General features: G+C 42.8%; 1 protein-coding gene across 2 annotated transcripts in view; it reads left to right on the forward strand.

Annotated features, from left to right (window-relative positions):
• RALGPS2 (Ral GEF with PH domain and SH3 binding motif 2) overlaps nucleotides 1-21,929 on the forward strand; it is a 93,040-nt gene that overhangs the window by 61,787 nt on the left and 9,324 nt on the right. Inside the window, exons 9-16 of one of the 2 annotated variants that reach the window (XM_035121306.3) lie at nucleotides 1,673-1,810; nucleotides 4,709-4,799; nucleotides 5,495-5,562; nucleotides 7,264-7,399; nucleotides 9,410-9,561; nucleotides 11,541-11,595; nucleotides 17,365-17,442; nucleotides 18,784-18,889. In XM_035121306.3, coding sequence (XP_034977197.1) covers nucleotides 1,673-1,810; nucleotides 4,709-4,799; nucleotides 5,495-5,562; nucleotides 7,264-7,399; nucleotides 9,410-9,561; nucleotides 11,541-11,595; nucleotides 17,365-17,442; nucleotides 18,784-18,889 — 824 coding nt within the window. The remainder of the gene's footprint in view (nucleotides 1-1,672; nucleotides 1,811-4,708; nucleotides 4,800-5,494; nucleotides 5,563-7,263; nucleotides 7,400-9,409; nucleotides 9,562-11,540; nucleotides 11,596-17,364; nucleotides 17,443-18,783; nucleotides 18,890-21,929) is intronic. The other variant, XM_035121307.3, reaches the window with a different exon arrangement.

Raw genomic sequence — 21,929 nt, forward strand, 5'->3', positions numbered from 1 at the left:
CTTATTTTTTAGTTCCCCAAGTTAACTTAGATGTAAGCAAACTCGCCAAGTCACCATAGATGCATTTCTAAGAATAATTACTGTACTTTAATTCAGAGAGTAAAACGAAAGCCTGAGTTCATGTTGGACTGGCAGTATACAATTGCAGCATTGTAGTCGGCCAGGCAGTGAGGACTGGTGACCCTTTGTTTATCCAACCAATCTAGTTAGAAATTTTCCTAGGAGACCTTTTGATATAAGGTTAGAGTTTTGGAAGAACCTTATTGTAACATTGAAGCCTTGGAAGAATATTGTAGGGCAATGGGTCAGTTCAAGGAGATCACTTCTGGCAAGATGAAGCAGCGTTCAAATCTGTCAGTTTTGGTTCTCTCCAGTTCTCATTTTTCTAATCAGTTCATTACATTTCTGCATCACTTTGTGATTTTTTAAAAAAAGTATTTACAAAACTTCTTAAGCATATAGTGCACAGTTATCCTAATATGCGCATTTTTGTTTGCAGTTTTGCCTAATATACATAGTTTTATAGACATTTTTTCTAATATGCATTTTTTGTTATTTTCACTAAAATATGCATTTTATTTACACGTTCCCCTACTATACACATCACATTTTTGTTTGTTTGAGAACTTCATTGTAAAATTCAGAGAAGTGCAGATTTGGTAACTTTGCTTTAAAATGCAAACCGAACCACATGATCAACCATCAAACCCATTTCTTTGCTACTTGATAACCATGGAAGGAGTAAGTATTCAGCTTGTTCTCTGAAATTCAGAATATTGCTGACATCCCTTGTAGGTTGGTGTTAAGTATGTGACATTCTTTCCTCTCTCTCTGGCATCACTTTTTTGTTTAGAGACAAACTCAATAACAGTTCCATTATCTACGGTAATTCATTGAATTAACTCTGTACTACAGTAGGGCTGTTTTTGCCAAATTGTCCTTCAAAAACGTCTTACATAGGATTTTTAAAGTCTGTGTACAATTGCTTGTGGCAATTTCAGAATATTATAAAACATTTCAGAATGTTATTATAGACTAAGATATAAAGTATTTTACTCAGTTCTGTGACTTCTTGACCATGTGCTATTATTTGTAAGAACTCAGCTTCCTCTAAATATGACAGCTTTAATTTTTACTCCATGACTACCTAACAAGACTTAAAAACATGACTGTGGTTTATCTAGAAAGTAAAAAAACTGGATGTAGCAAGTACTATTGATTTAAAAATAAGGTTGAAGGGAAAAGAAATGCCTATTAACTACTTTTAACCTGTTGATTTGTAAACATGCTTTTAAGTATGTGAAACCTTATACCCTTGTAACATCATTCAGTTTTCAGATATGGCGAATCTACATGTTCCTCATGTCTTCAGTGCCTTGTCACTTGTTCTCCAACTTAAAGCACAACTGAAAGGATATGCATTTTCTTATGGATTATATCCAACACTGGACTCACATGCAATGGGACTTTCCCTCTCTTTTCCTTGCACACCCTTAAAATCTGCTCTGGAGGGTCCTCCAGCACAAGCGGGGGAGAAGAGGAAAGTTCCGTTGTGCAACGGGAAATCGACTGTGCCTCTGAAACAGCAGCATTGGATACAATGCTAAATGTTTTGGATTTTGTTGACCAAGACGAAAAATCTTTTTTCTGTGTGTGATCTTATGTTGTCTAGGTATTTATCTCTCAGATTTGACATACATTGACTCGGCATACCCATCAACAGGGAGTATTTTGGAAAATGAGCAGAGATCAAACTTAATGAATAACATACTCAGAATAATTTCAGACTTACAGCAGTCATGTGAATATGGTAAGTTGCTATGCATTCATACTGCAGCATTGTGATTAATCACTGAATAAGGTTCTCTGAATATAAAATCCATTAATTCTAATCACCTATGTTCTGGGGTCGGCTACCCATTAAATGCAAGAAGTACCTCCCAGCTGAGCATAACTCTCACAAGGCAAGCTTTACCCAACCCTGGGGACATTTGGAGTGGCAGGGCCAACAACTCTTCCAAAGCCCTACTGGCTCTGGTTAACTACAGTAGAATGTTGAGAGAGGAATCGTCTTTTTCTTTTCTTTCCCGTGGCAGTCCTAGGGTGGTGCAAGAGAGGGACCCAGATCAGGACCCTCACCTGTCCAATGGATCCTTGACTGACCTTGCTCCACCTCACCCTCAACAATGTCCCGTTTCAAAGCCTTGCACTTGTTTACTGCTGGTGGGACAGTAGCTCTAAAATAACCTGTGCCTTCTGTGGGTGGAGCAAGGGCTTCCGTGGTAGTGGAGGAAAGTAGAGGCAGGTGAAAGGACACCTAGAACACAGAACAGGCGTTAGGCATGCTTCCTTAGTTGTAATAGTAGTTTATCAAATATATTATTATATACTTAAGTGATGTTTGAAAATCTGTTTATGCGGACCTAGGGACGCGGGTGGCGCTGTGGTATAAACCTTGCGCTTGCCGATCGGAAGGTCGGCAGTTCAAATCCCCCACAACGGGGTGAGCTCCTGTTGCTTGGTCCCAGCTCCTGCCAACCTAGCAGTTCGAAAGCATGTCAAAGCGCAAGTAGATAAGTACCACTCCGGCGGGAAGGTAATCGGCATTTCCATGCACTGCTCTGGTTTCGCCACAAGTGGCTTAGTCATGCTGGCCACATGACTCAGAAAAACTGTCTGCGGTCAAACGGCTCCCTCGGCCAGTAAAGTGAGATGAGCCCCGCAACCCCAGAGTAATTCGCGACTGGACTTAACTGTCAGGGGTCCTTTACCTTTTTGGGGGACAGAATGTTTGAATTCCACCCTTTGTTTTGGTGCAGCAGTCTAATCTGGCTACTCCTCTAGGAGTTAGTACCACAACAGAATAACATCCATTGTCCATTATAGTGTGTTCTTCCATACATCTGTGCAGTTAATCTACAGTTCCCTACATTCAGCAAATGAATAGACTGTGAGTAATTTGGATTCTTTGGAATGTAAATTAAGGCAACAATTTGGACCTGGGAGAGAGGGGGAAAGAGGAAGCCACCCCCCCCCCTACGGTAACATAAGAGACAGTAAACAGAAACCCGAAGCCGTAAACAGAAGATTTCAACTTAAAAGGATTCCTCAAAGGCATCAAAGAGAATCTCCCCTAAATGCAGGGTAAAAGGGGAGAGAGACTGTGGTTGTGATTGCCCTGCAGAAAGAAGTTAAGACTAAGAAAGACCTTTCTGTTCCTCGGGAGCCGGCAGCCCAGACAATCCAGTGAGTTGATCAGGATTTATAGTTAAATTCTATTTCTATCTTTATCTCTGGACTTTTTGGAAATTCTTTTTTGGTTTATATACTTTTGAAATGTGAGTTCGAACTTTATTTTTAAGAATGCAGCCAGCTTGTTAAAATGGAGTCGAGAAAATAGACTGCGATTATATTCCACCCCATGTGACAAGTTTTGACCTTGACAGGACTGAACTATGTCAACAAAAAGGTACCCGCCTGAGTTTCAGCGGACTGTTTTGACCTTAATGTGGGAAGCAAGAATAGAACTATGTCAAGAGGAGACACAACGGCAAGTGTTACAGCAACAATTCCAGATGATGATGGCAGAATATGATTTCTTAGAAGATGAAGCTTTTGAAACTGAAGAAGACGAATGTGAGAATGACAATGATGAGGACTGTGATGACTTAACACAAAATGAAGCCCATCACGAAAAAAATGATGATTTTACTCTACAAAAAGTTGGATGGAGTGCCTCCCCTTCGAGGGGGGCACGATTGGACTTACTGGAACTCCAGAATGACCACAGGGAAGAAGGAAAAATTAAGCAGAGAAGAGAAGAAGCTCAGGGGTCTGATATGGAGGCCTGGATGGCAAAAGACTGTAAACAGGGGGTGGGGTGAAGGGAAAGTGAAGTTGTGATTGTAAGGATGGGTTAATAGGACTATAACTGGACTGCTGACTATGGAACTTGCTGGATTGGTGGGGTGGAGCCGGTACTCGGGGGGGTGTAAGGTTAGTTTGGGAATAATTATAGGTTTAAAAAGTGAATTGATTCTGGAAAAAGGTGAAAATATGGAGGCCTATAGAGGGGTAAAAATTAGGCACGGGAAGAAAAAATGGGAGTTTGATTTCTCAGTGATTGGACAATAGGCGAAAATGATAATAGTTAGTTTAAAAGTGGTACAAGATATAAAGGTGTATGTTATAAAATATGAAATATGAAACTGTTGAAGATGATAAATAAGGGAGGAAAACCGGGGAAGGGGGGAGGGTGGGGAAGCCCACAAAATATGGTTTAACAATTATGAATGTAACAATTATGATGAATTTTTTTTGTCTTTTTTCCTTTTTGTCTTTTTTTTTCTTCTCTTTTTTCTCTTTTTCTCTTTTTGTATTTTCTTTTTTTTTGGTATGACAATAGATGGTTGGATGGATGAACTCCTGCGTACTGCCCTGGTTCACTGGAGCTCCCTGGTGGCAGGGGGGGGCTTCGGGGGCAGGGGAGGGGGAGGAGGACAGAAACCCAATCATAAAATGGACCACTTCTGACTGTTCACCTGCGTGGGATACTTCTGTGGCAGGGGAGGACCCATGGAGGGGGGTGGGAAGAAGGTGGAAAAGGTGTATATGTATGTACCATCTTTTGTAATTTGTAAAATCAATAAAATTATGTTTAAAAAAAAAAGGATACCAAAATGCTGATTACATTTTGCTTGCTGTCTAGATATTCCCGTGTTGCCTCATGTTCAAAAATACTTGAATTCCGTTCAGTATATAGAAGAACTTCAGAAGTTTGTGGAAGATGACAATTATAAGTAAGTATAAAATCGAGTAAATTAGAATATAACAACTGTTTTTGCTTTTAAAGCTAAGTAGTATTTTATAAAGAACAAGAAATGAAGGCAAGAGCAATCCCTTAGTTTCATGACCATTTGGAATTTTTGGGAGCTCCTTGAATTGTAGTCTGTCTTGATTGTAATTTAAAGATAAGCCATAGGTAGCAACCAAAGTCTTCAAATAATTATCCATGGGGAAATGACTCTAGTCTTGACTAACCTACATGTTTTAATTGTTTAATAAAAGTATTTCTAACCCATTTTCCCTCTAAGTAGACCCCAGGGTGGTGTATAGCATATATTCACATGAAAAAGCATTGTCTACCGCTTCCCACCTATACAGTGGTACCTCGCAAGACGAATGCCCTGCAAGACGAATTTTTCGCAAGATGAATGTGTCTTGTGATCTGATGGTGACTCACAAGACGAATTCGTTTTGCGAAAAATTCATCTTGTGAATCGCGGTTTCCCATAGGAAGGCATTGAAATTTAATTAATGCGTTCCTATGGGCAAAAAAAGAAATTTCAATGCATTCCTATGGGAAACCGCGATTCGCAAGACGAATTTTTCGCAAGACGAACTGACTCGTGGAACGAATTAAATTCGTCTTGCGAGGCACCCCTGTACTGTATTGTGTTATAAGCAAACCTTTTTGTGTTGTTTCTAAATGCAGGCTTTCATTAAAGATAGAACCCGGGACAAGTACCCCACGTTCTGCTGCATCTCGTGAAGATTTAGTAGGTAAATGTTTATCAGACAACAATAAAGCTTAAATATTTTTAACATTTCTTTGTTTCTAAACTTGTCTGTTAAAGGTGTAAAAACAGAGTGTCAGTATCAAACATGTCAAAGAATATACACTGGTAGCTGGTTTCAGCTGTTCAGTGATAACTTAAACACTCTGCTATACTATCTCAGTCCCTCACTGTGGATGTTCTGTGCCATGCACATGTACACCAGGTTTCAGGCTCCTCTTTCCACCTCATCTCTTCGTCTATTAATTTCATGCATCTTAAGACTTCGCCGTTGACAATATCCTATTGTATTTGCCTAAAGAAAAAGAAATTGCATCAGCTTGGAGGAACTTCTTGTTTCTTGATAAGAATAAAACTTAAAATTGAAACTTACCTGGGATAGTTCAGTTGGTAGAGCATGAGACCCTTAATCTCAAGGTTGTGGGTTTTAACCTCTCACTGGGTAAAACATTCCTGCATTCCAGGGGGTTGGACTAGATAACCATCGTGGTCCCTTCCAACTCTATAATACTATGAACTGTCATTTAAAACGACATAATGTACTAACCAAACACTAAAAACATGTTTTCAACATTTACAAATGCCAACAAATTACTTGAACACATCTATATTAGAGGTGGCATCAGCCACTGCTTTACATTTGTGTGTATTTTGAGAAGGATGTTCTTGTAGACTTCCATTACTTGGTAAAAAGTGATGAGCATTCTAAGGAGCTCTTGCTGTATTCTTTTTAAAAAATGGAGTTGAGGTAGTCAGGAGACAGATTTAGGGATAGAGAGCTGCTATGTCTAGAGCTTAGGAGAGAATTTTTCTAGGAATTCATTTCCAGCTTTTTACAAATCCCTCCATCTGAATATTCTTTCTCTAGAAGTGAGTCAGTAATAATATAAAATACCCATACCTAATAGTGTGTGCATTTTCTGTGTCTGGAGAACAAGGCATTTAGTACATTTCAGGAGACATTTTTCATATTTGGAGAATCTCCAGATTGCAGGAATTTCTCCCAGTATTACTATCAAGGATATCCACATACCATACAGACAAATGACATTGGTCAATTACTGAAATATTTCTTACATCTCCATAGAATAGAATAGAATAGAATAATTTATTATTGGCCAAGTACATTTTCCAACATACTTGGAATTTGTTTTGGCTACATTGCAATGTAAACATACACACACTATTCCACTCACAATACAAATAAGCAAAGAAACCCACCCATAATTGACCTCCCCTTCAGCTACACATCTACAAATTTAACAATTTAATGGCACAAGCGAAAAAACTGTTCCTGTGCCTAGCCGATTTTATATGGTATAGCATGACATACTTGCATCAGCTGAAATAATGTGTTAAGCTTGCAAATTTTCGCATAGGTTCTTCAGTTTTCACAAACCTATTTCCTTGTCTGACTTCAGTTTGAGGGTACTAGTTGAGGCTTACTATGTTCATGCCATGGCCAAAAGTCTGTTTTGATATTTCAACAACATTTAGTGTGTTTTATTTATAAATAAATAAATAAATAAATAAATAAATAAATAATTGTATGTATGTTATCTAAGAATCCATGCATGCATTATTATTTTTAATCAACTCTATTTCGGGCATAGAAACTGGGGAGTCATAAGTGTGATAAGTATTTGTCCTGTTCACCTAAAATTTTCTCTCTCATTCTTTTTTCCAGGCCCTGAAGTGGGAGTTTCGCCACAAAGTGTTCGAAAAAATGCTACAACAGAAGGAGCGTTGCAACCACCCACTTCTCCATCCCCAAGGAATCTGATGCCACACGGGCATAGAAAATGTCACAGTTTAGGATACAAGTTAGCATTTGATTTGAAATTCAGCTTAGATGCTGTGTGTTGTTGATATAATCCCCACATGTTAGCCCTTTTATCCCATGATCCCCAATCTTATTACTTAAAAAATTATTTTTCTTGGTACCTTTTTGTCATTTTGTTTTAGCATCTAGCAGCCTGCTTTGCATGTGCCATTAAAGCCATGGTGTAAAATAAGCCAGGACATCATGAATGAGCAGTGTGCAGTTGAATTTCCCCCCACAGGCTTATTTTAGGTTCATTAAGGTGGAGCTAGCTCGACACCAGCCACATATGGAAGGCTACCAGGGCTTTTGCAACCTGTGTGGGCCTGCAGACGCCTGGCTTTGTATCCAATTCCTGGCAGACACAGTACATAGCTGGTGGCTGTGCTTAGCCAGTTGGATCACAGTTTGTGCAGTCTTCTCTGTAGGAATCCTGCTGCTATTTGAAATATCCCTTTGTGCCTTATGAGCTGATCTAATGCAAATTAGCACTTTAATACTACTACTACTACTACTACTACTACTACTAATTTATTTATACCCCGCCCTTCCCGGTTTAGGAACTGGGCTCAGGGCAGCTAAACAACAATTATAAAACATTGATTTAAAATGACTTAAAAACAGCATAAAGTAGCATCGTCAGGGCTAACTGGCCAGGTTAGTCCTGCTAAGGCCAGCAAGGAGACCAGGGAAGAATTTAAATGTGGGGACCCAGTAGGGTTTCTTCATATAAAAAGGGAAGGGGAAAAGGAATGGAGGATCAGGCTAAATTGAAGGCCAGGCGGAATAACTGTCTTACAGGCCCTGCGAAAGGAGATCAAGTCCTGCAGGGCCCTAATCTTATGGGACAGAGAATTCCACCAGGTTGGTGCCATCACTGAAAAGGCCCTGGCCCTGGTGGAGGATAATCTGGCTTCTTTAGGGTCTGGGACCCTTAAGCAGTTATTATTCGTAGACCTTAAGGTCCTCTGTGGGACATACCAGGAGAGGCGGTCCTAGGCCGCATAGGGCTTTAAAGGTCAAAACCAGCACCTTAAACCTGACCCGGTACTCCACCGGGAGCCAGTGCAGCTGGTAGAGCACTGGGTGAATATGCTCCCATGGCAAGGTCCCTGTGAGGAGCCTCGCTGCAGCATTCTTCACCCGCTGGAGTTTCTGGGACAGTTTCAAGGGCAGCCCCACGTAGAGCGAGTTACAGTAGTCAAGCCTGGAGGTGACTGTCACCTCAAAAACTCATGAAGACACCATTACAAAGTTTAAAACACAGGGAGGGTTGCTTTACATTTACTTTTGAAACTGCTCCCCAATTTTCTAGTGTTAGTGGCAAAATCTACACATAGCACCATGAATTGTGAATCGTGCATGTACCAATCCTTTAAAGCTAGCATTATTGCAGGGAAAATGCAGTCATTTTAAAAAGAAGGTCTGGTAATCAGTGTGTGGTTATTTTGCCCCTTAAACATTCATACTTTTTGTGCCCATGTTCAAAATGCGTGAATCCAATCTGCAATAGATCCCTGTCGTACACGCCAATCGGAAGGTCGGCAGTTCGAATCCCCGCAACGGGGTGAGCTCCCGTTGCTCAGTCCCAGCTCCTGCCCACCTAGCAGTTCAAAAGCACATCAAAGTGCAAGTAGATAAATAGGTGCCACTCCGGCGGGAAGGTAAATGGCGTTTCCATGTGCTGCTTTGGTTTCGGCAGAAGCAGCTTAGTCATGCTGGCCACATGACCCAGAAAAACTGTCTGCGGACAAACGCCGGCTCCCTTGGCCAGTAAATCGAGATGAACGCTGCAACCTCAGAGTCATTTGCGACTGGACTTAACTGTCAGGAGTCCTTTACCTTTACCTTTACCTTTTGTATATATACTGCCATGCTGTGTTGGATTGTTTTCATGGAGAAAATATAAACATAAGTGAGTAGTAGAAAATGTATTACCTTGATACGTAAAATTATGTTGTTATGTCCTAAAGTAATTGTGTGTTTTGTTTTCATCTCCTTCTTATTTTAGTTTTATTCATAAAACAAACACAGCAGAGTTTAAAAGCGCAACATTCCCCAATGCAGGACCAAGGCATCTGTTAGATGACAGTGTCATGGAACCACATGCCCCATCCAGGGGACAGGCAGAGAGCTCCACTCTTTCTAGTGGAATTTCAATAGGTAAGATGTTAAGCCTACTGAGCAGTGAAAGGTATTTCTAGGCTTGTATCCAAAAGTATTAGAGGGATCACTCTTTATGATACTGCAACAGTTCCACCTAAGCTTTTTTACCCTAATAAAAGGATAAACTCTGAAAAAACCTCAATATAAAATGTTAATAATGTGTTTCTTACTAATAAATTTTATAATCTGGAGCCTGATCAATTGACTCACCAATTTCTGGTCTAGTGACCAACTCCCTCCTGCCCACAGATGGAAATACCCAAGTGAAAGTGCTTCTGAGAGATTTCTGAATTTTGCTTTGCTCACAAGGCAGCAACTCTGGCTATGCATGCATCCGGTTTGACCTTGATCTTCTCTAGACTGCCCCTCTTATGGGTGGATGGCATGCTTGATGACCCTTGATGAGTGCACTCCCAATTTTACTTTGCAGCCAATTGTTACCTGTCCCATATGTGATGTCAGTTGTGGAGCCAATGGTCATGGTTTGGGGGAAACTGCATTGTGGGTCCAATTCACACCCCTGTTGGGCTTGATTTTGCATACGAGTCAGAGGTCCCCATGGCTGCTCTCACAGGCTTTGCGATTTTGCGCCTCTCCAGTTCTGTCAATGTAATTAATAACAGCTGGCTCTATAATAGTCATAACATTGCTCTCTATGTCAGTTGATCTATCCTCAATTGATATTGCTGCCTCTGTACTGATAAGTTTGACAGTGGTGTTGCAAGATAAGTGCAAGATAAACATTTATTAAATTCACACATGTGTTTTCCTCTCTGTGCAATAGAAATTTGGCTTGGTTTAAAAATCATATTAAAATTCTCTAATTGAACTTTTGTGGTATTCACCTGGGATTGGAACCATAGGGCATGTATTTTCAACATGCATGTACCTGAAAGTAAGCTGTTTAATTCTTTTTACTACTATCTCCCCCCATTGTACAAGAATTTGTTGTTGTTTAGTCGTTTAGTTGTGTCCGACTCTTCGTGACCCCATGGACCATAGCACGCCAGGCACTCCTGTCTTGCACTGCCTCTCGCAGTTTGGTCAAATTCGTGTTCGTAGCTTCGAGGACACTGTCCAACCATCTTGTCCTCTGTCGTTCCTTTCTCCTAGTGCCCTCAATCTTTCCCAACATCAGGGTCTTTTCCAAGGATTCTTCTCTTCTCATGAGGTGGCCAAAGTATTGGAGCCTCAGCTTCACTATCTGTCCTTCCAGTGAGCACTCAGGGCTGATTTCCTTAAGAATGGATAGGTTTGATCTTCTTGCAGTCCATGGGACTCTCAAGAGTCTCCCCCAGCACCAAAATTCAAAAACATCAATTCTTCGGCGCTCAGCCTTCTTTATGGTCCAGCTCTCACTTCCATACATCACTGCTGGGAAAACCAAGTACAAGAATTAAAAGAATCCAAATTTTTCTTCTTTTTTGCAAATATAATTTTTATTGATTTTCAAATTTTAACAATTAGATAATACCATAACATAACAACCATTATATCATTTGTTCTGCTGAGCATCCAGATTTTTCCTCTGGGAAAGGGCAAGAATCTTTAGCCACATGTGATGTTTGCCCCCCCCCCCAATATTGCTGATTTTCAAATAAAATACTGGGTAAGTTTTATTTTAATAATGCATAATCAGAATTAATCCAGCTCACTCACTTTATTTTTCCTTTAGTGCTTCAATTTTTAACAAGATCGACAGCAGCATTTTGTAATAATGAGCTATATTAGAAGAGAAGCAGCAAGAATACACCACTGTACTTCTTCATTTCCTCTTATAAAAGCTGCTTTATACTATTTATCTTCTAACACACAAATCGACTCAAATAATATATATATATATATATATATATATATATATATATATATATATATATATATATAATAGCACTTTATTATGGACCATTCTGTTAGGATTGAAAAATATATCATAGAATGAGAGGATTATATGTTTTAAACTCTTATTCTGATTTTAGGTAGCAGTGATGGTTCTGAACTGAGTGAAGAGACTTCATGGCCAGCATTTGAAAGGTAAGAGAAGCCACTATATCTCTGTTTTGTTCGAATGCTTCACAGATCACAGTTCTTCTGCGTTTCCATGTAGAAGAATATGTGCAAAATATGCATGGAATGTGTGCTCATCCCTAAGTAGTTGTTTTTTACTCAGGCAGCTATTCTGGGGTTCCATGCTTTTCCTACGTGAAATAGAACAGAATAGCATGTGAAGCAATCCTAACTATATCACACAACAATAAATTTCAGTGCAGTGGTATGGTGACACTGGACTTTTGCTTCAAGACAATTCTGTCTAACACCTGTGACTGGTCAGGCTAGCTGCCACTCCCAGTTTGAAAATGGTTAACATCTATTGTGTTATGGTTCAGTGCTAGAACCCATGGGTAAAACAGCAAGGCTGGAGGCAAGGCCAGCTAGTTGAAGGCTACTGGACCACAGACAGCTCCAAGTGAGGAGCTTATCCAAGACCTTTTATGTCTGTATCTCCAGACTGCCTCCTCCAGGTCCCTCCCCTTTGAGAAAACCTTAAAAGGCCAGCCCTCTGGCATAAAAGTGGGCATTCCTCCTTTGTTCCATAGTCTTCTTTTTATTCTGCCAGATTGGTGGTGTGCAGGAGGAGGTATCTGGTTCTTCTGGCTCAGGGAAGGGTGTCAGTTGAGATCCTGCCTCTGGCCCTAACGTCTCTGGTGGTCTGGGAGGTTCCTCTATGAGTTCTTGGCCAATACCTCAGATGCAGTGATCTCCCTATCTTCTGCAGTCAGCTCTAAACACTCACCCAGACCCAGCTCCCCATCTAGTGCCCCTGCAGCCTCCAATTCTGTGTCTAGATCACTGCTGGATCATGACAAAAACAGCATCCAGAACTGAGGAGAGACAGCTCCAATTCCTTCATAGCCTGAAGCCTAGAGTCGTACCCTAGAGTGCTAGCAGCCCTGCAGTGGTTCCTGGAATGGCAAATGGGCTTGCAAGCCCCAAATCACATGTTGAGTGTTGTCTGCCCCTTGGATGTACATTGTCCTCTTCTACAAGAACCTTCTGTAACTCTTCACATTTTATTGCATAGCTTCAACATAACTTAGACTTGGGAGTTCAGAGAGGCTGATGCAAGCATGGTCAGGAAGCTAGTAAGTTGGAAAACACAAGGTCCAACAGGCGCCAGGATCTTGAATTGGAGGCTTTCATTCTATGTGCCACTGTGGCAGCTTCTAAGGGAACTGTTCTCCCTAATCTTAGCTGTACTGCAGTACTGCTATTGTGGATGTCCGGAAGGTGGTAGTGCTATTCACAAGGAGCCAATCAATAACTTCTGTCCCCAAGAAACTGTGGCCTGTGCAGTATGTTGCTTAGGGGCAGACTGAGCTGCTCATAGACTGCTTTTCTCCTCTGAACCACATAACTGCATTCAGACCACCAACCTTGATACAGTGGTACCTCTACGAATTTAATGCGTTCCGAACACACATTCGTAAGTCGAAAAAAAATTGTAAGTCGAATCCCATAGGAATGCATTGGGAGAAAAAATTCGTAAGTAGAAGCAACCCTATCTAAAAATTCGTAAGTAGAAAAAATCCTATCTAAACCGCATCCAAGATGGCGGACGGAGCTCCGTTCGTAAATAGAAACATTCATAAGTAGAGGTACCACTGTATTTAATATTTCTGCATGGTGACTTACATGCAGCAGTTGATTTATGAGATCCCAGCTAAACATCAGGAAGAACATTTTGTCAGTAAGAGCTATTTAACAGTGTAACAGACTCCCACAAGAGGTGGTGATGTCTCCTTCCTTGGAGGTTTTTAAGCAGAGGTTGGATGGCCATCTGTTATGTATGGTCTTGTTGAGATTTGGACTAGATGACCCAAGGACCCCTGACAGTTAAGTCCAGTCGTGGACGACTCTGGGGTTGCGCCGCTCATCTCTCTTTACTGGCTGAGGGAGCTGATGTTTGTCCGCAGACAGTTTTTCCGGGTCATGTGGCCAGCATGACTAAGCCGCTTCTGGCGAAACCAGAGTAGCGCACGGAAACGCCATTTACCTTCCCGCCGGAGCAGTACCTATTTATCTACTTGCACTTGACGTGCTTTCGAACTGCTCGGTTGGCAGGAGCTGGGACCGAATAACAGGAGCTCACCCCGTCGCGAGGATTCAAACCGCTGACCTTCTGATCGGCAAGCCCTAGGATCAGTGGTTTAGACCACAGCGCCACCCGCGTCCCCCTTGGAATCCTTTCCAACTCTATGATTCTATAAGATCATGATGCTTTGTGCCCTTCACATTTCTCATATTGGAATAAACTCCCCATTGCATGAGAAACGTTTTTGCCCAAGTAATACCCTATGTATCTATCTGTTGCCTGGCCATTCTTGCAGCTAAGGGATTTTCCGACCAGTTCTGAAAGTTGCACTGAAGAATTAGCCTGTATTAAGTCATTTATTATCAAAAGCAGCTTCCAGGTTGGAAGTGCTTAAAAGGTATCTGCAAGTCTTGTCAATGTGATTTATCCAAAATGTTATGTTCTATTTGCACAATTCTACCTTGCCTATGGAAAGGATACAGCATTTATAAGTATATCATGGTGTTGCAGTCCCACCAAATGACATCTTAGACAGGAGCAATTGATAGCATCTACCAAGATGAAACCTGTGGCTGGTGCTTAGTGTAACACACTTAGGCCAGGATGGCTTTTTCCCTGAAGCTACTGAGAGTCTAGCAAAACAAAGAGGTTTGAGGAACGGACTTCTTATATCATTGGTCATCTGCATCTCCTGAGAGCTAGGAGTCATTGAGAACATCTGCTTAATGAGGCCCATGAGACCCATGGGAAAGTGCACATGAAACTAATGGAACACTTGGAGAATTTTTTGTTGAAAAGCATTACAAAATATTTGAAATATTTAAAAAATATTTGGAATTGAATAATTGAAATTAAAAGTATTTGAAACACAGCACGTAACAGTTACGGTATTATTTGTGAAATTGCAGTGGGACTAAGGCACATTGCTTTAATTTAGTGACGTTCCCTGTACTCAACATATATTTTAAAATGTGCAAAAGTGTGAAGTTTGCCTTGTGCTCTGCCACACCCAGGTACCTTGCCAGAGGCACAAACCCAAGGCCAGAGCCTGTAGCTACAGAATACTACAGATCTAGCAAGAACTAGGTTCTTTGCTTTGTGGAGGACATTGGAAGTACAGTATATCTGTGTCAATACTATTATTGTCCATCCCCGTCCCCAGTTTTAATTTAAATAAATAAATAATTTTTTGAATGCTTTGGGAGTAACCAACAGGCAGGCCATATCATGGTGTGTATGTGAAAGTGTATGTGCATTTTTATTTAATTTTACTAAATTTTATTTTGCTAATTAGTAATTTTTATGTTTCTTCCTTTTCCACTCCAATGGACAATAAGAACCCAGATGTTTTTGATAAAGAAACAATTACAGGAACATCCCATTCTAACCAAAGTAGATCAGACCATCATTCTGAGTTAAAAGCGGGTCCTTTTGAATATGCTTGTTGCATATTTGGATCATATTATGCTGCTGTGGGAATGTCTAAATGAAGAGGTGTTGCAGTTGTGCTAGCTAAGGGTGGTATTAAATATTACTCAGAATAGACCCAAGATTCCAAGATTGTTCCAAGATTGAAAGAGTCCTTGAAGGTAGATTTATTTTTGTCAGTTGGTCCTGTTGAGGATAAACAATTCACTCTGGCTTCTGAGTTTTCCAAATGTAATCACTTTATTTTAACTTCTGGGGATTTAGCATCCTCTCTGCAGCCTCTCGATGTGGGTACAAAATTTATCTCCGAATACTCTCATCTCTTCTTATTAGATAAAATTTCTCCCTAATTTGTATATTCAATTCTGCTCATATTTCTTTGCAAAGTGCTATTACAAAAACTGCTGGTGTAATTTAGAATATTTATTTTTTTTATTTCACAAAATGTATCCACCACTTGATTGTGAAAAACCAAACAAACCTTAAAGCAGTTTACAAAAATAGGGCTTTCAGTAACATCGGCCCAGTCCTGTGGAATACTCCACTGGTAGAGATTGAGCAGGTGCCTTCTGTTTCAACCTTTAAATGACTGCTGGAAACCTTTTTATTCTAACATCCTTATACAGTGGTACCTCATGTTACGTCCGCTGCGGGTTACGTCTTTTCAGGTTATGGACGTGCCAAACCCAGAAGTCCCAGAACGGGTTACTTCCGGGTTCGGCGTGGGCGCATGCGCAGAAACGCTAAATCTCACTTTGCGCATGTGCAAAAGTGCCGAATTGCGTCATGCGCAGGCACGACACTTCAGGATGCAGCCTTTTCATGTTACGAACTGTACAGGCAATTAAGAATACATCTTTCCATAATTGTTAGTAGATGGTCTCCAATTTTATTTTTTATGTGTTTTTATTATATATGGTTTTTCTTGTAAACTGCTTTATATATCTAGTGATATATAAATATTATTAATAAAATATGTTTCCTTTTCTCTAGACTCTTGTATTAATTTACGAGACCCTTAGCAACTTGAGTCCAGAATACTTGTAAGGACCACTTGACTCTTAATATACCTGCCCAGTCATTGAAGTATTTTGGGGAGTCCCTATTAGTAGTTCCCCAATGGCTCAGATAGATGCATAGCTCATAATAAGCAGGAACCAGGCATTCAGTACTGTCGGTCCAATTCTGTGGAACTCTCTCCCACTCAGATTACACAGGCCCCCTCCCTGTTGAACTCGTCATACTTCGTGAAGACTTTTTATTTATTCATTTAACCAGGCGTTTTATGTGAGTTTTTCTGATTTTTAAATGATTTTATGCCGTATCCCAATTGTACACCACTTGGAAACTTGGATATTAAGCCATTTATACATTACAAAAATGGATGTGGTTGAACCTGCCCCTCTTGGTTGGTGTTAAATCATCAAAAATTTCAGTTGTTGGCAAATACTGCTTCTTTACCAAAGGTTGTAAAATAATTAGTGAATATTTAAGATAGTAAGTATTGAAGTTGTGTCCAAATGAAAATTTATGGATCTGGTTCTATTTTTACCATTTTAATCAGCTGTATTGCTCATAGGAAATAGTGCTTTTCTTTTTAAGCTCTGAAGTTGTTTAAAAGTAAAAGGTGCCATTACTTGAAACAATGTAAGCACAGCCTTGCATTTGATATTTATTGAAACTACTGCATCTTGTGATACAAGCAATAATGTAAATAAGAATAAACATTTAGGAAATAAACTAATAATTACACATAAAAATAACGCTAAATTATCCTGAGGGCTTATCCACACTTGCCTATTGCCTACTCTTTCCAGGCACAAGTCCATACTTAAAAGCTCTCTCTCTCTCTCTCTCTCTGTGTGTGTGTGTGTGTGTGTGTGTGTGTTTCCTTGCAAGAACTAGGCAAAACTTGAGGTATTAGTATCCTGTTATTTTTCTGCAAAATTGTAGTAATGGTGTCTCATAATATGTTTTAAGTGTTTAGCAATTTAGAGTTTTGTTATGCCTTTTTTAAAAGATAAGTTTTAAAGCAGCTTTTCTGATTCTCAAACCGTTCTTGGGGATGCCAGGAAAAATGCCAAAATACAGTGGGCGCTCATATTAAGAACACATGTCCAAATAAGAAAGCTATTTTTCTCAATGAAGTGGGCTGTTGGTCACAGAACGAGATGTAGTAGCAATGTGGCAGAAAGGAAGCCTATTTGCAGTGTTCTGACAAATGATAATGACTGTGAATTTTAAAATGTGTAATACATACAATTTATAATGGAATTCAACAGGAACAGATTATACCATTCTCTTGGTCCGGTGACAAGAATGGCACGAAATGGCTATCGAGGCCACATGAAGGGCAGCAGGTACCAGCCCCTTGTGTTCAGGGGTCAGACTTTTCCCTCTGGTGTTGGTGACTTGGTTGATATTGAAGTGGATGCAATCTGAAACTCCTGATCTTTCTGGCTTCCTTGGGCAAATCATGTCAATGAACTTTCCCTTTAAAAATAGGTCTTCCCTCTTTTGTGTCTTGATCATATCTTTATATAATGTGGCTGGCTTGTTTTGATCTGCAAATTTCGTTTCTTAAAGTACTGCACTATTACCTGGAAAACCCTAAGTGTGTTTTTAAAGTATTATGTTGAAAGTAATTGGGGTGGCAAGAATGATGTTGGTACCTGAGCTCCTTAATATTTGAAATACTTTCTTAAAATTTTTGCATTGGTGCCCTCCTCATCCGAGTCATATATTTTAATAAATTGCATGAACATCAATTATTGGCTTAAACCCATCCTGAATGGCATTTTATGCAAAACTGCTTGGAAGCTTCCATACACATCCAGCTGTTTTACATTCCTAATTAAACTTCATTCTCTATAACACTGTTGCCATCCAAGAAACCTAGCATCATCTGGAGTTAAAGATACAATTGGATGCCTTGCCAAAACTGGTGGACTCTTGACAGGTTCAGGTTGTTAGATCTGTCAAGTTTACACTTGACAAACAGATGAAGAGTGAATGGAAGAATTTTTCCAAGATGCTTCAGAAATTCTCAGACTGTCTCTAGAGAGCTGATGGCTGTGCCCACATAAGCTGCTTGGCATGCACTGAGACACACAGTTGCATCAGTCACATTTGTCCTGTTGAAAGCTGGTCAGCTGTTCACTTGTTGGAACACAAGCCGTGTAAAAACAGATTAAATTAACTGCTCTGGGTCAAGCTTTCTGCTTCAATGCTCCTTCTGTCACTGTTTTCAAACACATTGATGTGGTATTGTGCATGTATTTAGCTCTTGCTTTTTTCGGTTTCTGCAACTCAGAATCTTAACAAATTGTCTTTTCTACCAGGTCTGAATAATTAAAAATCAAACGTTTGAGATGAGTGGGGTGGGTTTTTTTTAAATGAAATTGAATCTGAACATTTTGCTGTTTAGGATTTATTGTAGTTGTATTATGTCTATCCGTAATGTTGAAAGTTATTTTTATTTAAGATTAGTTTGCTGAACTGGAGGGCATGTTACTTGTGCTTCTGGGAGAAACATCCATTGAAGCAGCCCAAAGTCATAGCCAATGACTTTTTCCACAGTGGAATCCAATAAATGGCATGGCTACATTAACACAGGTGTTAATTTCAAGTTAAATCATGCTTGGAAAACTGCTATTGGGATATTTTGTGTATTCCCGTCTTTCACTCATTCTTCTTTATAGTTCTGCAGAGTCTGAGGATTTAGCTGTTCATTTGTATCCAGGAGCTGTTACTATTCAAGGCGTTCTCAGAAGAAAGACTTTGTTGAAAGAAGGCAAAAAACCTACAGTAAGACGTTGAATGAATGGTTTAAAATGTTTCTCAAGATCTTTTAGCAGTCAGCTCATGGGCGTACCCAGGATCAAAAGTAGGGGGGGCAAGGGGAGGGGCCAAGGCACGGAAGGGGAGGGGCCACAAAGTGGGCGGGAACGGCGAACTCTCGCTCCGCCGGGCTGTGCCCCTCCCTAGAAGCAGGGCTGGTGGGTGGAGGCGGAGCTTGGCCTTGCCAGAGGGCGCGACGGGGAGCTGGAGGGAGGGCGCAGCGCGGCGGGCGGGAACGGCGAACTCGCGCTCCGCCGGGCTGTGCCCCTCCCTAGAAGCAGGGCTGGTGGGCGGAGGCGGAGCCCATCCCAGCGGAGCGCGAGTTCGGCGTTCCCGCCCACCGCGCCGCGCTCCCTGGTTCCCCGCCGCGCTTGGCCTTGCCTGAAGGCGCGCCGGGGAGCTGGAGGGAGGGTGCGGTGCGGCGCGGCGGGAATGGCGAACTCGCGCTCCGCCGGGCTGTGCTCCGCCTCTGCCCACCAGCCCTGCTTCTAGAGTAGGGCAGCTGCCCTAACTTGCCCCGTGGTGGGTACGCCCTTGAGTCAGCTGGTTGAAGGACAGGATAGAAATAAATCAAATGAAATTGTGGCATCACAACTCACAGCCAAGCCAAATGATACCTGGAGCCCCCCTGTAGATGCTGCCCTGCCCTTGCCACTGCTGCATTCTTGAAGTAGCACAGGGGTGGAAAACCCTTTTTCTAGTTTTGGTCTGCATTCATTTAGAGGTAATCTGCCAGGGATCACATGTGGACATGGCCAGAGTCAAAACTGGGTGAGGTTATATTATCTCTTCCTTCTTTTCCCCTCTCTTTTCTTACTCTCTTGCTCAGGCTTCCTCGACCTTGGCCCTCCAGATGTTTTGAGACTACAATTCCATCATCCCTGACCACTGGTCCTGCTAGCTAGGGATCATGGGAGTTGTAGGCCAAAACATCTGGAGGGCCGAGGTTGAGGAAGCCTGCTCTTTCTCTTTCTCCCTGCCTTAACAGGGAGGATTCCTCTTGCAGGACTCCTGAGCTGTTCACATGCAGAGGGGAGAGCTTTTGATATTAGGCTGAGGGATGCCAACCCCTGTAGTAGTAGTTACTACCACCCTAGGGACCGCCCCCCACTCCATCATGTCCAGTTGTTGCATGTTACAGGTCCTAGGAGAAGCCTCTACCATGGAGAACAACATCTCTGCATTTATTGAATCAGCTCTCATTAATGCCAAAGCTGGCAATAATAAAAAAAATAATAATAAATACAGTGGTGCCTCGCAAGACGAATTTAATTTGTTCCATCGGTCAAATAAAAATTCGTCTTGCGAAGCACCGTTTCCCATAGGAACACATTGAAATTTAATTAATGGGTTCCTATGGGCTCCGGGGGACTGGCGGTGGCAGTGCTTGCTCGCTTGGCTCGGGGAAGACAGGCAGCGGCAGCCCCGGCACCGGCGCACTTCGGCTCCGGGGGACGGAGCCGAAACGTAGCACTGCTTGCCGGGGCTGCCGCCTCCTGTCTTCCCCTTGGCTCGGGGAAGACTCAACAGCAGTGGCACTGAGGCGGCCGATCCCGGGTCGGCCCGAGGGCGAGCGCAGCGCGTGGGGCGAGCAAGAGAAAGCGTGCGGCGCTTGCCCTACGGCCAGCCCGGATCGGCCCCCTCAGCGCTGCAGCCGGCACGCGCTTTCTCCTGCTTGCCCCCCGCGCACTGCGCTCACCCTCAGGCCGGGCCGGCATCGGTTGCTTCAGTGCCGCCGAGGCGAGCGGGAGAAAGTGGGGCTGCCGCCTCTTGTCTTCCCCTTGGCTCGGGGAAGACAGGCGGTGGCAGCCCCGGCACCGCCGCGTTTTGGCTCCGTGTCCCGGTGCCGAAGCGCGGCGAGCGCTGCTTGCCGGGGCTTGCCAAGGCAGGCGATGACAAGCAAGCAGCGCCCACTGCGCTTCGGCTCCGGGCGCTGCTTGAGAGGGCTTGTCGCCGCCTGCTTGGCAAGCCCCGGGAAACCAGCTGTACTGCTGGAAAAAGGCAAAGGAAGATCAGCTGTCAGCTTCCTGTGCTGACAGCTGATCTTCCTTTGCCGCCTTCCCGCATTACATTTTATGGCCGCGCTTTGCAAGACGAAGCGGCAGCCATAGAAAACTTTGTCGAATTGCGAGTCCCTCGCGCAACGCAAAACTCTTTCGTCTTGTGAGTCCCTCGCGCAACGCAAAACTCTTTCGTCTTGCGAGTTTTTAGTTGCGCGAGGCATTCGTCTTGCGAAGTACCACTGTACAGTCATACCTCTGGTTGCCTTCGCTTCATGATGCGGATTTTCGGTTTGCGAACGCAGCAAACCCGGAAGTATATTGTCGCAGGTGCACGCGCAGAAGCGATCTATCGCGCTTCATGCATGTGCAGTAGTGGCACTCTACTTACAGACTTTTTGGGGTGCGAACGGCACCCCGAAACGGATCAGGTTCATAAGTAGGGGTACCACTGTGTAACTGTTTCAGTCATTTTAAATAGAGATGCAAAGGAAAAATCCTTAGTACCGTGTTTCTCCTAAAATAAGACGTGCCTCTAAAATAAGCCATGGCACGATCTTTTAAAGGCAAAAAAATGTAAGACATCCCCCAAAAATAAGACGTGTTGGGGGGTACCGGTACCTACCCGACCCAGCGGGAGCCGGCAAACGCAGCAGCGCGCGCCGAGCCCCGGCAGCGGGCGGCGCGCGAAGCCGCAGGAGCCGGCAGCAGCCGCGCCGCACTGCGTGAAGCCCAGGAACCCAGCAGCGGGTCCTGGGGCTTCGCGCGGCTGAGGCTGCTGCTGCTGGCTCCTGCGGCTTCGCGCGCCACCCGCTGCCGGGTCCCTGGGCTTCATGCGGTGCGGTGCAGCGCGCGAAGCCGCAGGACTCGGCAGGAGCCGGCAGCAGCCGCGCCACGCCACACCGCGTGAAGCCCAGGGACCCAGCAGCGGGCTCAGCGGGCGGCGCACTAAGCCGCAGGAGCCGGCAGGAGCCGGCAGCAGCCTCAGCCGCACCGCGCTGCGTGAA

This window comes from Zootoca vivipara, chromosome 7, assembly GCF_965207765.1.
Source record: "Zootoca vivipara chromosome 7, rZooViv2.hap1.1, whole genome shotgun sequence".
NCBI lineage: Eukaryota > Metazoa > Chordata > Lepidosauria > Squamata > Lacertidae > Zootoca > Zootoca vivipara.